Source organism: Entelurus aequoreus, linkage group LG08 (genome assembly GCF_033978785.1).
Source record: "Entelurus aequoreus isolate RoL-2023_Sb linkage group LG08, RoL_Eaeq_v1.1, whole genome shotgun sequence".
NCBI classification, from domain to species: domain Eukaryota; kingdom Metazoa; phylum Chordata; class Actinopteri; order Syngnathiformes; family Syngnathidae; genus Entelurus; species Entelurus aequoreus.
The window spans coordinates 22,199,750-22,217,902 of NC_084738.1; the positions used below are offsets into that span (position 1 = coordinate 22,199,750).

General features: G+C 37.7%; 1 protein-coding gene across 2 annotated transcripts; it reads right to left on the reverse strand.

Annotated features, from left to right (window-relative positions):
- Positions 1-134: 134 nt before the first annotated feature.
- Positions 135-16,391, reverse strand: LOC133655646 (uncharacterized). 2 transcript variants are annotated; one of them, XM_062055995.1, is made up of 5 exons: positions 15,823-16,391; positions 7,189-7,376; positions 2,126-2,227; positions 756-896; positions 135-670 (listed from the first exon to the last, which is right to left on the reverse strand). In XM_062055995.1, the coding sequence occupies exons 2-5, from the start codon at positions 7,351-7,353 to the stop codon at positions 467-469; spliced, it is 612 nt and encodes a 203-aa protein (XP_061911979.1). In that variant the 5' UTR covers positions 7,354-7,376; positions 15,823-16,391; the 3' UTR covers positions 135-466. The 2 variants fall into 2 exon arrangements, with proteins under 2 accessions (XP_061911979.1, XP_061911978.1); XM_062055994.1 differs by lacking the exon at positions 15,823-16,391 and having other exon boundaries at positions 7,189-7,533.
- Between the last annotated feature and the right edge of the window lie 1,762 nt (positions 16,392-18,153).

The following is an 18,153-nucleotide window of genomic DNA, read 5'->3' on the forward strand; positions in this document are numbered from 1 at the left end:
GTCATCCTGGGAGTGACGCATGTAGTCACTTCCTCTCAGCAGTAGTCGTAAGGCACATACGTTGGTTTGGTTAGTAATCACGGTTTGACCTGAGATGGAATGTTTATGAATGATGTTCATTGATAGAAAGGAGAAAATGTTTATTTAAGGACAGATCATAAATATTGGCATCCATACAAATATATTCCGTCATTTTACTTGACAACTCTATAATGTATAAAAAGAATCCATTAAAAATCAAAGTGTAATACTTAATAAAGTATTAGTATTTTGTTAATATAAATAATAAATACAACTTATTGTTTGAGATAGGCGTGTTGTGGTATGTTGACACAAGGCAGCCAGTCAAATATAAATAAACACCTGAAATAAATATTTAGGACTGATCCAAAAAATAAATATGTAAATAGAAAAATAAATCATTAAACAAGTCAATAAATAATTCTAGCAAACAAAGCAGGGTTGATTAAAATGTGTCCGATTGCAGATGTGTTTCCTCATTGCCCCGGTCTAGATTCCTGAAGAAGCGGACCATGTCCTGAGTCAGAGACTGGAGCTGAACCAGCGTCAGGTGGGCGGCCACCTGAACCTCATATTCCCCGGGTAGGCGTAACTTCACACTGGGTAGTGATGTCAGCATTGCGTGCTCCGTCTGGAGCATTTTAAGCATCTGTAAGGGAAGCATACACAAGCCTATTAAAGAGACGCAACAAGGCAGAGCGGACACAGTACCCTATAGGTGTTGTTTGTTTCACCTTGTTAACTTGTATGGCAAGATCTCGGACGTCATCCATTAGGTTCGTCGCTGTTTGTGTGTTTTCTAGCCGAGGAGAGACGCAGCTCAGCAAGGCTCGATGCAGCTGGAGACCCTCGTGCATGTGCCTCAGGCTGTTCTCCTGCAAGAACGTCAGGTTAGGTTCATTAAGCACAAGGGACCACATTTGGTACAATACCTCACCAAGGTGAGTACTCCAATGACATTTCTATTACAGTTTAAGGGACAATATTATATATATATATATATATATATATATATATATATATATATATATATATATATATATATAATGTACTTTAGAGTAGTCCGTATACAGCTTATGTTGTTTTATAAATTAACTAACCAAAGGGGAGTATCAAATATGTCAACATTTTGATGTTTATCAGGTTATCTGTGAAAGAGTCTAATCAATTGAAAACTCCAAACTTCGAGCAGGCTTCATCAGTCTGAGAGGATGGTGCTGGAGCCCATGTTTAAATTCTATAAAAATGTAAACCCTCCCTGTCTGTACATGTACCCATTTTTACAGGATACACATGTTGGATCCAGCAACATCCTCTCAGACTTGACCTGTCGTGTCTAAGTCCGTGAGCATGAACTGATAAGGCCTGAGGGGTAACAAGTCTTCAAAGGCCACCTGAACAGTCCGTTTAAGATCGATTCAATGATCTTGATGAATGGAAAATATTCCAAGGCATAACGTTGAGTAGGGTGTTTTAGCACATCTAGTATGATGATACCGGAGTGTCTTTACATTCATGCAGGCATGTTATCTAATTTCTCTGGAAACATGCAAGACATGTTTAAGTCAAAGAGTCTGCTGTCCCGTCTTGGACTCTATAAACCACAGGTTAGTAGTGTAGTGTTTTAGAGCCCCTAATTTAGTGTAATAGAGGTCCACTGATTACAGGACTGACGTGCGATCTCGCTTGCACAACATGGAGAACATTTTCTTCCTCAAATAATCAGATCCTACAAACAGCTGGCAGCCCTAGCGATGTGGTGGTATCGCCATAGCCTGGGGCTGCATGAACGCTGCTAGCATTCGGGAGCTGCAGTCCATTGAGGGAAACATATTGGGGCATCCTCAAGAGTAAGGACACTTTCTCATATCTACCAGCTCCACCAAGGATGTCATGTTCAAGAGGTTTAGGCAGTGCTAAATAACAATGGTGCTCTCAAACACAATTATGACGTGTAGTTCGACAATACTGACTGTGTACTGTATGCAGTCACTTCCTGTAGATAGTACATCTATACTGCTATACCAGCTGGACACTGACTACTCTAAAGTATGTTCAGTTCTGTAGTATTGTCCCCATAGAATGAGAAATGTTCCTCACTCACCAGTTTTTCCGACGTAATTCTCAGCACAGGAGTAGCAGGAATGTTGATGTTGGATGCTAATGTGCTGAGCTTGGCGTTTTCGGAGGAGTTCAGCTGAAGAGACTGGAAGGTGAGGACAAATGATTAGAAAAAGGTCACTACATTTTAAATATAATATTTGGCTCCAGCACCCCCCGCGACCCCAAAAGGGCCAAGCGGTAGAAATGGATGGATGGATGGGTATTATAATTGATTTCTTCATGACTCAATTATAGACTGATACAAATTAATATAACAGAGAGTTTTAGGTTAAATTAACCTTTTGGTTTTGATTGGGAATAAACTCAGTCAATGTGCTTTTTTATTGAGTACGACTGCAAAATAAGCCACAATGGGGCCAAAGAAAGTTGCGAGTGCCAGCACTTTGATTAAAAAAAGGTGAGAAACACTATTGAATTCAGGAACAAACTAAGTACTAAGTTGGCGTCTGTGGCTCTCACCTCTTTCCTCTCTGCTTCAAGTCTTCAATAAGGTAAATGTAATTCATTATTTGTCATTCATATGTATGTTGCATTGTTTTCTGCATGTAAAACTAGAATGCGCTACAAAATAAGCTCTGGGTTTTGGAATAAATTAATGAAATGTACATATGAGAAAAGTTACTTCAGTTTTGTACAATTAGTTTTTTTGTCGGACCTCTTGCAACGAATTGCTGACAGAAATTGAGTTATAACTCCTGCTGTCTTTGCCACAGCTTATATTTAAAAATATTTTTCTCGAGCTGCCGCTGTGCTGTACCTCGCACTCGGCTTATGATATTACAAACCCCGTTTCCATATGAGTTGGGAAATTGTGTTAGATGTAAATATAAATGGAATACAATGATTTGCAAATCCTTTTCAACCCATATTAAATTGAATGCACTACAAAGACAACATATTTGATTTTCAAACTCATAAACTTAATTTTTTTTTTTTCAAATAATAATTAACTTCAATTTCATGGCTGCAACACGTGCCAAAGTAGTTGGGAAAGGACATGTTCACCACTGTGTTACATTACCTTTTCTTTTTACAACACTCAATAAACGATTGGGAACTGAGGAAACTAATTGTTGAAGCTTTGAAAGTGGAATTCTTTCCCATTCTTGTTTTATGTAGAGCTTCAGTCGTTCAACAGTCCGGGGTCTCCGCTGTCGTATTTTACGCTTCATAATAAATAAATAAATGATAAATGGGTTGTACTTGTATAGCGCTTTTCTACCTTCAAGGTACTCAAAGCGCTTTGACAGTATTTCCACATTCACCCATTCACACACTGATGGCGGGAGCTGCCATGCAAGGCGCTAACCAGCAGCCATCAGAGGCAAAGGGTGAAGTGTCTTGCCCAAGGACACAACGGACGTGACTAGGAAGGTAGAAGGTGGGAATTGAACCCCAGTAACCAGCAACACTCCGATTGCTGGCACAGCCACTCTACCAACTTCGCCACATGTTTTCGATGGGAGACAGGTCTGGACTGCAGGCGGCCCAGGAAAGTACCCACACTCTTTTTTTACGAAGCCACGCTGTTGTAACACGTGCTGAATGTGGCTTGGCATTGTCTTGCTGAAATAAGCAGGGGCATCCATGAAAAAGATGGCGCTTAGATGGCAGCATATGTTGTTCCAAAACCTGTATGTACCTTTCAGCATTAATGATGCCTTCACACGTGTGTAAGTTACCCATGTCTTTGGCACTAATGCACCCCCATACCATCAGAGATGCTGGCTTTTGAACTTTGTGTCGATAACAGTCTGGATGGTTCGCTTCCCCTTTGGTCCGGATGACACGATGTCGAATATTTACAAAAACAATTTGAAATGTGGACTCGTCAGACCACAGAACACTTTTACACTTTGCATCAGTCCATCTTAGATGATCTCGGGCCCAGAGAAGCCGGACGTGTTTCTGGATGTTGTTGATAAATGGCTTTCGCTTTGCATAGTAGAGCTTTAACTTGCACTTACAGATGTAGCGACGAACTGTATTTAGTGACAATGGTTTTCTGAAGTGTTCCTGAAAAGGACATCACCACATGAGCCCATGTGGTGATATCCTTTAGAGATTGATGTCGGTTTTTGATACAGTGCCGTCTGAGGGATCGAAGGTCACGGTCATTCAATGTTGGTTTCGGGTCATGCCGCTTACGTGGAGTGATTTCTCCAGATTCTCTGAACCTTTTGATGATATTATGGACCGTAGATGTTGAAATCCCTAAATTTCTTGCAATTGCACTTTGAGAAACGTTGTTCTTAAACTGTTTGACTATTTGCTCACGCAGTTGTGGACAAAGGGGTGTACCTTGCCCCATCCTTTCTTGTGAAAGTCTGAGCATTTTTTGGGAAGCTGTTTTTATACCCAATCATGGCACCCACCTGTTCCCAATTAGCCTGCACACCTGTGGGATGTTCCAAATACCGTAATTTCCGGACTATAAGCCGCACCTGACTATAAGCCGCACCAGCTAAATTTAGGGGAAAATACAGATTGCTCCATATATAAGCCGCACCCGACTATAAGCCGCAGGGTTTTGATGTGTAATTAGCGTAGTATATAGGGGTTCCTGCTACCACGGAGGGGATTGTCGGGACAGAGATGACTGTTTGGGAACGCAAAGCGTCCCATTTATTAACAATAAATCTTTCAATCATTCAATCAAACTTTCACATCTTTGACATGGCGAACAGCATTCGTGCAGAGTACAAATAATACAACGGTGCAAAGTAATACAACGTGCTCGCCTGTACGTTATCAAAATAACCAGCCTACCGGTATATGAAAAGTCAGTCTTTAATCATTGTGTCATCGTCTTCCTCCTGCGTACTAAAACCACCGAAATCCTCTCCGTCTGTGTCGGAGAAGAACAGGCCGTAAATAAGCCGCACCCTTGTATAAGCCGCAGGGACCAGAACGGGGGGAAAAAGTAGCGGCTTATAGTCCGGAAATTACGGTAAGTGTTTGATGAGTATTCCTCAACTTTATCAGTATTTATTGCCACCTTTCCCAACTTCTTTGTCACGTGTTGCTGGCATCAAATTCTAAAGTTAATGATTATTTGCACAAAAAAAAAAGTTTATTAGTTTGAACATCAAATATGTTGTCTTTGTAGCATATTCAACTGAATATGGGTTGAACATGATTTGCAAATCATTGTATTCCGTTTATGTTTACATCTAACACAATTTCCCAACTCATATGGAAACAGGGTTTGTACATGATTTTATACTTGGACACCAGGGGCCGTACTTATCAAGCTTCTTAGAATTACTCCTAAGAAGTCTGCTAAGAGTTGACTTAAGAGTAAATAAATTCTTCGCTGAAAGCTGCACTTAAAAGTTAGTTATCAAGCGTCTTACTCACACTTTCAGCGAAGTGTAGGACTGAATCTTAAGTGTCACACTCAGAGCTGAATTACGACCATACTATGTGCCGTAAACGGAATTTTAGGTGACGTCATATAGAAATGACCAATCACGGAAGGGAATCCGTTGTCTAAGAATAAAGAAATATCTTGGAAATATTTAAGTGGACAATGGGAGTGTATATTTTGACAATAAACTACAAAATAATACAAAACAAACTAGTCCCCGCCGGCACTCACGCTACCGCTCCCTCTCTTCTATCGCCCACACACTCACTGACGTCACTCACCTCACGGCCACACACATACGCTACTGTCATAACATTTTCTTTCCAATTCATTAATTAGGCAACTAATTTGAAACTGGTGTGGGTGGCTCTATATATACTAGCCCACTGCAGACACATGCAGAAATCAACAAAGAATCGAAAAGTATTAAATCTGTGACAAAAATAATATCCGCTCTGTCTAAACGATACCGTTTGATCAGCTGCTCGTCATCAAAAAAAACAAAAAACATTGTTCCGTTCCCTGAACGTTCGCGCACGTCTCTCTCGCCTCAGTGCCATCCCCTGCTGGCAACTCCTAACCACTTAAGACACCTCTGAAGGTCTCTTAAATATCGTGGAGAGTAGGAGTGATTCTTAGACTTAAAAACGTTGATAAAAAGCTTTTATTCTTAAGTTTGAGAGTAGGACTAAATTTCGCAAATTCTCAGGACTTAAGTGTAAAATGGCACTCTAAGAAGCTTGATAAGTACGGCCCCAGCTGCGTATAAAATAAGCAAATAACTACAGTGGCACCTCAACTTAAAGGTGCCTCAATGTAAGAATGTTCTGAGAGAAGAGCTGCCTTTTGGCTAATTAAGTTGCAATCAAAAATTCGAGAGACTGTACAAGAATCCCCACCATTACTGGCTAGCATTAGCTTATAGCTAGAGATGGACGTAAAGTTTTTCTCCAAACGTGGGAAGGAAGAAAGTGAGTGCACAAGACAGTGCTGAGAAGAACAAGTGAATGATATTCACTGAATTAAAGAAATAAATCAGCAAAAACATGACAGAGCGTAAAGCAATTTGACCGTACCCCTGCCAGTTTGCACCTTATTAAAGCACAATGAGTGTCAAGCCAGCCAAGAATGTTAAAATGATATGTAAACGTCGAACATGTATTCATGAAAATATGGAAAAGCTGCTGATGGTGTGTTTGCTGCCCACTTTGTAAAACTACTGTAGTTATTTATACTACATTTCATTGTTAAGTTTTTTATACAATATTTATTATCGAAAAGTTTTTTAAAGGCATTTTACAAGTTAAAACAGTGCTGCCTTTGGGGGTAAGCACCAATTAAATGAATTTCTATTGATTTCAGTGAGAGACGTTGATTTAAGATACGAGTGTTTTAAGTTAAGTGCTCTGTCACACAACCAATTCCGCTCGTAAATTGAGGTACTACTGCATTTAAAAGCCACATTTATCATTTTAAACAAGTAACAGCAACATTATTTTATTTTGAAACATTTGTTATCTGTCATTTTTGATGGTGGTAGTTTGCTGGCATCACTTTGATTAATCGATTGCGCTCGATTCGTATTGTTTAGCCCTATTATCCTGTGCTAATCCAATCAGACAATGCGCTGTCTTTGACCAACGACAGTACGTAAAGTAGGAAGAAGAGCTGACCTCGATGTGGATGCAGGACGTGTGCATGTAGGACACGGACCGCAGGATCTTCTCCGTTAAACTGCGGCTCCACCGGACCAAAGCTTGAAACTGCTGCTCGTCAACAAGTGCGCACTTGTCGGCGCACAGCTCCGGTACAGGCACGGCTCCCACAATGCTCGCCATGGAGAGGAAAGAAAAGGCAAAAACTGCGGGAAGATGGGAGAAAACGGGAGGATTAGCGACGATATGCAGCACAGTGCTGAGTTAATCTCCACTGTGTCTAGACTGGATCTGCCTGCCTCCTCCGGGCAGAAATAGCTACTTAACTTGATCTTACATCACGTGAGGGAGATCGGCTATTAAGACTTTGGGGACGTATTGTTAACCAAAAAAAAGCTACAGATATTCTCTTAAATAACGTGCTTCCCTCTTTTGTAAGACTTTTTTTTGTGTTGAGAGAGAGGAGAGCAGCATTGCACCAGCATGACGTCACTACTCACCAATCAGGATGCTCATGGCCTCCACTGAATAGGAATGTCTTACAGTATTGACCTCAAGTGCACACTCACCATGATTGATTGAGCACAGCACTCATATATATTTATGCCCCGTGTAGATATCCTGGGCTTTCCCAATACTTGACTGCTAAAGAGTGTGTCATGACTAGTTCCTTGTAATCGCGCCTCATTTCCCACGGACAAGCCCAATTCTAGAATTGATGAGCGTGGTCAGATTGACATATTTATAAAACAGTGTGGGTAATATTGTGCCATAAAATATACTGTACTCAATTTAACTATGAGGGGACAAAGGCTGACTTTTTGTCTTTCCAGTATTTTTTTTCCTGGATTTTGTTACTCCTTTATACATGATTTTTCCCATTGTTAAATTTAAAATGTTAATCTGTAAATCCTTACAGGTGTATGATACTTTGGAAGTTATTCCACAATACCCTTAAGTCAAACAGGACATTAAAGTCTTCATTTTTGCTCAAATCTCTCAATTAACTTAATTCCTAAAGAAAAATACCACTCATTTAATGTTTTTTTTTATTGATGTTGAATGAAACATTTTAATCAGATTAACCACGCTTTTGTATTTGGATTAATCATGATTAATCACAAGGTTTTACTCGTTTGCTTGATTTTATTTGTACACAAATGTGTTTATTTTATCATACAAACCCATTTTTTAAGTGGTTCACTTGAATGCACTACATTTTTTGGCTCAAAACTTGTTTAATCTTGAATCCAGTTTATTTAGAAGTGAAATTTGCAAGCAATCACAGCAATGTCCTCTTTCACTACTAATTAACAATGCGCAGTTAATGCAAAACCAACTAGTGCTGTTGGGTATTTGGACATTCATAAGTCTTGAAAATTTGAAATCAAACCAAGGAGGCATTGTGGAGTTACTTACAAAACAATCTTGCAATCCTAAAACTTTTCGCCAAAAGAGCCTTTTAAAATTTTCCCCAAGTGTGATGTTTTTTCCAGGTCAGGAGATTATCCATATGTCGTAAATTTACCCAAAGTACTTTGCACGAGTCCGCCAATGCAGTCCAATGATGTAGTCAATAAGCTTTTTCTTTTTTGCTGTCCTCTTGTTGTGTGGCAGACTGGCTCGTACATGCACATGCATCCTCCACTGTTGCCATTTCTAATACTAAGTAGCGCATAGTTTGAATTCATATCTGTCAGTAGACATGATATGGAATTGGTAAAAACCATAACATGGCTGACGGGGTTAAGTCGAAGTGGAAGCACGTAAATAAGACCTCCCACAAAAACGGTGCATCCTAAAAAGACGGTTAGAAAGCGGTTTGAAGATGGTCTGTAAAACAAAATGTATGCAAAATTGTCACTAAGGAACCACCATTACATGTTATGTAGACCAGTGGTCCCCAACCACTGGGCCCCGGCCCGGTACCGGTCCATGGATCGATTGGTACCTGGCCGTACAAGAAATAAAATAAAAAATAATTAACATTTTATTTTTATTTTTATTTTTATTTTAATTAAATTAAATTAACGTAAAAAACACAAGATACACTTACAATTAGTGCACTAACCCAAAAAACCTCCCTCCCCCATTTACACTCATTCACACTCATTTGCACAAAAGGGTTGTTTCTTTCTGTTATTAATATTTCTGGTTCCTACATTATATATCAATATAGATCAATACAGTCTGCAGGGATACAGTCCGTAAGCACGCATGATTGTATTTTTTTATGACAAAAATTGTTATATATTTTCAAGCGTTGACCGGTCCGCAGTTACAAAAAGGTTGGGGACTACTGATGTAGACCACAAGGAAGTGTTTTAAATGTAGAAAAAAATCTTAGTATGACCCTTTTAAGGTAAAGAAGCATGTGCGGTCAAAATTAATTGCATGATTACTCTGTGTATATACTCTACATAATTATTGCCTTATTTTTTTCTGTTTAATCACTTGAGTTAACTTATTTTAAAACTTGCACATTATCTGATCAAAAAACCTTCAAAAGTATCCTAACAGAAATAAAACAGAAAATGTTTGCTATTTCAGAATGTCAAACATGTTTTTTTAAAACAAAAATACATAAACATCAAAAAGATGTTATACCTTTAAATACCTAGGGACTTTTATGTTCTGTTCGGCTTTAAAGATAATTAAAATGAAATATATTGCAGTGGAACGGCCACATTTTGCCATTAGAATGAATGTGAAGGGAACTGATTTGAACTTTTATGAATTGCACAGACAGCCATGGTGCTTTTGGTGTACACTGTTCGATTCCCAGCCAGGATCCCAACTCTCCAGCTATAGGAGATGTCTCGTGTCGGTCCCAAGGCGTAAAAACAAAACCAAATAAAACATGCAATTAACACGCTGTGGCGACCCCTAATAGGAAAAGCCCAAACAGTACAGACAATTTTAACATCTTAACGAGTGTAACAGTGTGCATCGGTCGGCCTGCTCAGTCCAAACACGGGGCTCGAACTAGCGACCGCAACTTCCTGCAGCGAATGGGAGTTAAGGGCAACAGTGCGAGGCTAGGCAATGAGTTTAAGGTGGCAGCTCATTGTCCAGCACGACTCTTAAGGTACATCCATCTGCGTTACAGCTGGCATTTGCTACAAGAATAAAGAAAAGTTAAGTCATTCTATTGTAGCTGGTACAATCTGTTCCAGTGTCAAACTGGTGCTTTTATAAAGCCTAGTACAAACGCTCATACAAGTGTACTAAGCAATCGTTGCAAGTAAAGTTTCACCTTTCACCTTGTCTAATATGATCGATTATTATTAAAATACTCCAGGTGTCAAACTATTGCCATTGTAAATTTAAGTGTAAAATAGCTTTACAGTAATACAAGAGAAATTATGAAGAACATTGCTTTCTTTTTGATGACGGTCATATATTTTTACACCACTATCTCCCACATTAAGTTCCATTTCCTCTTCTATGGGTATCATCACACATTTCGTCTTTGACTTTATTAATACTTGTTGGTCATGCTTCTTGACTTTTTATAAACTTAAACTTTTTTCTGTGGTCTCATACGATTGAAATAGTCTGTTCCAGTGTCAAACTGTTGCCATTATAAAATGTTTATGTAAAAAAAAAAGTTAACTAAAAAATACAATTGAATAAATTAATAAAAAGATTAATAAAATAAAGCCTTTATAAACTGTACATTCATAGCTGCCCAACAAAAAACACAGCTTAACAATTGTACAATTATATTAATTAAACTTACCCTTTGATGACAGCAACAAAAATGTCTGTTACTCATTGTTTTATAGCGAAAATAATCCATAAACTGTCATCATTGTGAAAATGTTTTTAACTATGAAGTAAAAATGTTGGCTGTCATTACAAGTGTAAAAATAAGATTAACATTACCATGTATAATGAGACGAAGTGATGCATTAAAATGACAAAACTTTGAATGATGCGAACAAATATTTTATGATAACTTTTATTTCGGGTTTTATGGTTACGAAACATAAAAAAGAAAAATAATTTGGGGAAAAATCAACCTTTGTATGTACGTACATATGTATGTATGTATGCATCTATCTATCTGTATATATACTATATTCTGTGTATGTATATATATATATATTATATTCTGTGTATGTATATAATACATACTGTATATATATATATATATATATATATATATATATATATATATATATATATATATATATATATATATATATATATATATATATATATATATATATATATATATACATACTATATTCTGTGTATGTATATAAATATATATATATATATATATACTGTATATATTTTTAAATATTATTTTAAATATTTTGTTGCATAATGGTTAGCATGCCGGACTTACAGTCAGAAGATATTTTTTTATTAAACATTATTATGTACCCTACATATTATCATGTAATTTGTATTTCTGGATTATCTTCATCATCACCATAGTTCATTGAGAAATCACATGACTCCCAAATACAGTACGTTTCCATTACCAATAAAAAAAACTACCGGTACACTTGGACATTTTCTAAAAGTTTCTCATGGCAGTAACAAGGAACAGGACAACTGAAAGTCAAACAGTTTATTTTAGTTTTTTCTTTCAGTGCGGAAGCTGTTGTTTCTGTTCTTGTGATGTCTGACTTTTGACCACTTGCCATGCAGGCCACACAGTTTTGCTATGTGTCAGACGTCTGGTGATACGGGTTTAAATCACTCCAGGGATAAAGACACTATTTTGGCATGAACATGTGTGCAAGTTACAGTACTTGCAGTCATACAAAAGTTAGGATGCACTTCTTCATTGTTCTTCATAAAATGAGAAATGATTTCTAAACTTTTGACTTGTACTGTACAAACATTCACAAACTCGTTCATCCCAGCATCATTTGTGAAGTTAAATTATTTGATTATTCAATTTGAATGATAAATTATTTTATTATTCCGAAATATATTTTGGTGTAACTGTTACAAGAGTGCCACCTAGTGGAATAACTTTTATTACATGCTGAAGTTCAGCTCAAACTGTATATTGTCATATTAAAAACCTTTGCACTAGTAGTCATAATAACTTTATCAAATTCAAAAAACATTTAAACAGTTTAAATCCATCCCCTTGAGGCACCTCCATCACCAGCTTTTATTGGGCTATACACACATCATGATGGACATTCAATTTAAATTGAAAACAATTATTTATTTGCTATCAATATGACCATGCATGCTGTTGGGAGCATTTGTTATATGCTGTGTGACATCAGTGAAATATTGTAGGTCATGGGTATCAAACTTGTTTTCACTGAGGGCCACATTGCACCAATGGCTGCCCTCGGAATGAACCATTTTTTCTTATTTTCAAATGATGAATAACTTGCATTAAAATCAAAAGTCAAGGTGACAAGCATATATTTAGGTTAGGGTAATGCCGATCAGATATCTACCGATATTGGCCAAAAAACAATTTTCGGATGATATCGGCTTGTATATAAACCGTCTGATACAAGCGTTTACTTGTGCAAAGATGGGCAGACAGTTAACCGCTAAATATCCTCAAAGCTTTTCTTTTATTTACAAAATGTAAACATGGTAGACTATAGGCTACTAGGAGCTAACAGCTAAGCACACAAGCTAGACATACATAATAATTATCCTTAATCAAAGAATATGGCACTCTAAAACATGACATTTGTCCAAAAAACAAGAATCAAATCATTATAGTTGCATATTACTTGTGCATATAAAGCCTCCAAAGCAAAGTACCTAGTAACAAATGTGTCCGCATCATTAATTTGTTTTGCGGTATGAGCTCAATGCTCACTAGGTGTTGCAAAAAATAGGGCTGGGCAATAAAACAATATCTAAACGTATTGCAATAGACCCGTAATCGATATTATGATTAAAACATTTCTTGTTCATTGGAAGAAACTGGAAGCTGCAAAGCATGGGTGATTGATCAGTGGGATTGACATGCTCTCAGCCAATCAGGTAACAGTATCAGCTATCACGTTCGGTTGCGCTGTTTCTGTTGTCTTGCGGCTGATTCTTTGCTGCATTGGGTGAGAAGAGAAACTGAAAATGAGTGCTGCAGAGAGCGAATAAATTGTCGATAAAACGGGAAAAGTCACCTCGACAGTATGGCAGTGTTTTAGGTTTTTTGAAACAGACCGTAGTCTGTAAATGTGGTCTGTAAATCATGTAAGGCGCTTGTCCCCACCAAGACCCGTATACCACATCACCTTAGCCGTTCTCACCCTTGAGAGTACAGCCAAAACTTCCTGCACACTAAACCTGCAGAAAATAGTTATTCTCAGTTATCTCTATGTTTACATTTTTACAATTTGCACTACTATATTTTGTTACCTTGTTGGTTAAGGGCTATATACATAAACTTCAGTGGCGTGCAGTCACTAGAGGCAGGGGAGGCGGGGCCTCACCTGCCATCATGGAAAGAAAAAAAAATTAATTAAATTGTTATATGTATCCAGTGATTATACTAAAGTTATTTTCCATTTAACTTCACCAGTTTTAGATTATTTTTATTTTTATTTTCACATTTGCCGTTCAAATACTGAGAAGAGACGGTGCGGTGATCAGCAGCCAGTTGAGGCACTTGTGCCTCACCATGGATTGCGACTCGGCTAACTGCTGGCCTGCTGTGCAGTGAGACCGTATTGCTATATGAATTATATTACACATTTCCATAGTTTAGTTAGCTGAGGTATATAATGTAGAGTGTATTTTGTCAACAACTGTATGTGTGTAACGTATTTTTAGTGCTGAGCGATCATAAATCTGCTGCGGAGACACACTGTGTGAGGCTCGTATCATAACCCCGCCTCCTGGTGCCAAGCACTTCCGCCGCAGAATGCACCGCCCGACGGGAGCACCGCGGCCACACCAACCAAAGCCCACACCCAAACCCTCCACGTGCAAGACCGAATCCACCCAAAAAAAAGTCACTTAACAAGAAGCCAAAAAGTGCAAAAACAACAATGCTCGCGCTGCAGGAGCCGCGAACGACCGCAGGGACACAACATTAGGTACACCTGCACTGCAGGTTCATATATTTGTAAATTTGACTGTGATGATGCAGTCGTGCCTCACCAGACATTAACCTCACCGCACGCCACTGATAAACTTTGATTGGTTGATTGATTAATACACTTTATCAGGAAATTCTTAAATATTTCTTATTTTTGTACCTTCATTTCAAGAGGTTAAGGGTTCAATGTGATTTCAGAATTTTGTTTAGATTGATTGAGTGTTGTCCATGGTTGTGTTGACCTGTTATTTCCTATCCTGCCTTGATAGTGTAGGGGATTATAATAACAGGGAGGTTACATTTAAACAAAAATGTTTACATTCAAGATATTTTTCGTACATTCCTTATTTTCCAAAGGTCATAATAAATATCAATAATTATCGATATCGACTGACAGCAACACTTATATGGTGACAGCCATAAGTGTCATTCTTGCTGAAGTCGTATTGGATTGATATCAATTTCGGCCAATACTCAAGGCTTCTGTATCGGAAATTAAAAAGTTGTACTTATTTTTTGATACCAAAGCAAAATATATATATATATCTTGTTGTGTGTGTGTGTGTGTGTGTATATATATATATATATATACGTTAGGTCAGGAAAAACACGGAGGCTATTTCATCCTTACAAGCCTGTTGTGCAGGTTTCCCTGCCCTTCAGGGTAAGAAACTGGAAACTGCGAGGTAAGGGTGATTGATCAGTGGGATTGACGCGCTTTCAGTCAACCAGGTCACCGTATCAACTATCTAGCTTGGTTGTGCAGGGAAACCTGCGAAATAGGCTTGTAGGGATTAAATAGCCTCCATGTTTTTCCTGACCTAACGTATATTCCGCTCACACACATATATATATATATATATATATATATATATATATATATATATATATATATATATATATATATATATATATATATATATATATATATATATATATATATATATATATATATATATATATATATATATATATATATATATATATATATATATATATATATATATATATATATATATATATATATCAGTGGAGGCTGGTGACTTCCAGAATTGAGGAGGCCATTTTTTTCCGCTTGCTCACTTCACTCGCGATGGAATGTTCCCTGTTCTCTTATCTGTCTTTGTGCTGGCCAAAGGCATACTATTTGGAGTGTAAGCTACAGTCAGAAAGTTCTTGCTGATGCAATTCATTGTGCAGAGCTTAGCCTTGTGCCTTCCTGAAGAAATTACATTGCTGTAAGTCTATGAGCCTGCCTGATAATTAAGCTGAGAAATGACATTTGGATGTTATATAAACGCCAAGTGAACATGTGTAAAAGGCAGGAATTTTAATTATGTAGTTAAAAACAATTTTGTTTAGCTTACATTTTTCATTCTTCTACAGCTTCAACATGTAATCACCAATTTAATCAAGTTTAGCATATAAAAAAGATAAGATAACACTTTCTTTATCATATGTAGTTTTATTCAATATATTTAATATAAAATATGTAAAAATATGGTTCCAGTTGGCTTTATCTGCTGAGAAACACAGACAAAATGGAGTGTTATTACTACTGAGAACTAGTGGTGTAACACTGGTAGAGACATCTAATTAGTTCAACTCACATCTGGTTTAGCTGAGGGGCGGCATGCTCTCTCCTGGACTCCACTCCACAGGTTGGTGCTGGCTTGGTGCTGGCTTCATTTACTGAGAAATACTATAATAATCTCGCCGATTTCCGAGGTCGTTTTAAGCAAAAGTATTTGGCTATATGAGCTATAAACTTCACGGATGATAGCCAGGGGTGTTCTCTAAATTTCCTGAAAAGCACAAGTTGATAGGACACTCGTAGCCACTATGGCGAGTGTTTGTTTGACTGAAGTGGCTGGCGAATTCTCAAAATGGCTTCTGTGTTGATTAGGAAAGGAAAGGATTGATTCCAAATGAACCAGTAGCATGTGATTGGACGAACAAAATGTCAATCTTTCAGCCCTGGACACAATGCATGGTGAGGCCAGGCCTCCGTTGCCCACCCATTTTCAGTGATCTGGCCAATCACATATTGGCATGAAAAAGCATGCATTACATTGACTTCTATGAGAAGCTAATTTCCTAGGGGAGGCCTGGCCTCCCTTAATACAAACTGATAGGGAAATCTGGCCTGTTGCTTTACAATTGCAATATTGGGTTTTAGCCATGGGAACATTTAGATTTATGAACAAAACTAAAATAATATGAATATAAAAAATAAAAAATATGTTTTTTGTTAAAATAAATAAATAAAATAAATATATTTATTGTTTTTTTTAAATCTCTCTCTTCTCTCAAATTATTGGGGAGGCCAGGCCTCCTCCACCTCTATGGAGGAGCCTCCACTGATATATATATATATATATATATATATATATATATATATATATATATATATATATATATATATATATATATATATATATGTTGTTGCGTCGACCAGCATTCCTCCAATGGGGAATTCAAATTGCTAGTCTCTCCCAGATTCTTTTTATGGCAATACGCTGATGTTTATATTCAATCTCCAGGCAATAGTTGGTATTTTGTAGTTTATACTCAAAGCTTAGAGGACAAACCTGAGACCAACCCAGCACCCAAGCGTTCCCTAGCCCGGTCCAGATCGGTCTACCAAAACCCCGGAACTCCTGTCTACTTCCTCCTTCTCCTGTCCCCCCCCACCTGCTGTTTCCCCAGTCTAGCTGTGCTCCGTATCTTAGGAATGTAATGGCAGTCTCAACAAAGACAGCGCTCTGACTCTAACCAAGGACACTCGAATCCAAGCACTTTGTACCACACGAGACATTAGCTGATGTAAATATGACTATGGGAGTTTTTAGAAAGAAGTAACACTTAAATATGGATATGCTTCCAACAATGTGTATATGTGTGGTATTGAGCACTGTATAACGGATAAACCACAGTAACCTTGACTACACACACACATATATGTATATATATATAAAATATAGGGCAGCATGGTGGAACAGGGGTTAGTGCATGTGCCTCACAATACAAAGGTCCTGAGTTCAATCCTGGGCTCGGGATCTTCCCCGTGACTGCGTGGGTTCCTTCCGGGTACTCCGGCTTCCTCCCACCTCCAAAAACATGCACCTGGGGATAGGTTGATTGGCAACACTAAATTGGCCCTAATGTGTGAATGTGAGTGCCATGTGATGAGGTGGCCACTTGTTCAGGGTGTACCCCGCCTTCCGCCCGAATGCAGCTGAGATAGGCTCCAGCACCCCCTGCCACCCCAAAAGAGACAAGCAGTAGAAAATGGATGGATATATATAGATACTGTACATACGTGTATAATATATGTGTGTGTATATATATATATATATATATATATATATATATATATATATATATATATATATATATATATATATATATATACAATGTATATCCATGTATATGTTTGTGTGTATATATATATACAGTATATATATATATATATATATATATATATATATATAATATATACTGTATGTATGTATACTGTGCAAATATATAATCTGAATTAGTGTCTTTGGTTGTAGCCTACATAGTTTCGATATGTCTGACCTTTTTTTGAAATCTGAGATGCCACTGTGTGTGTACGTATTAGTAAAATGCAGTGCAAATTAAATGAGTATAGTGACAATTTATATACAAATCTTGAATTGCATTTCATTCTCGGCTTTGCAGGTGTACCTAATAGAGAGTAAGACATTATTTATATATGTGTCCGTGTGTCGCCCTCAGTCCAAGGCTGATTGAAAACCCCTCTCTGTCTCTTTGTGTATGCTTTCTTCGCCTGTCACTGTGAAGCTCTCCTCCTCCTCTTCAATCACACCTAGTTGACCTGCAGGTCCATGTTTTCAATACATGTCTAATCTGAGCTCGCCTTATTTAACAGTCCTGTCGGTCACACATTGCTATGG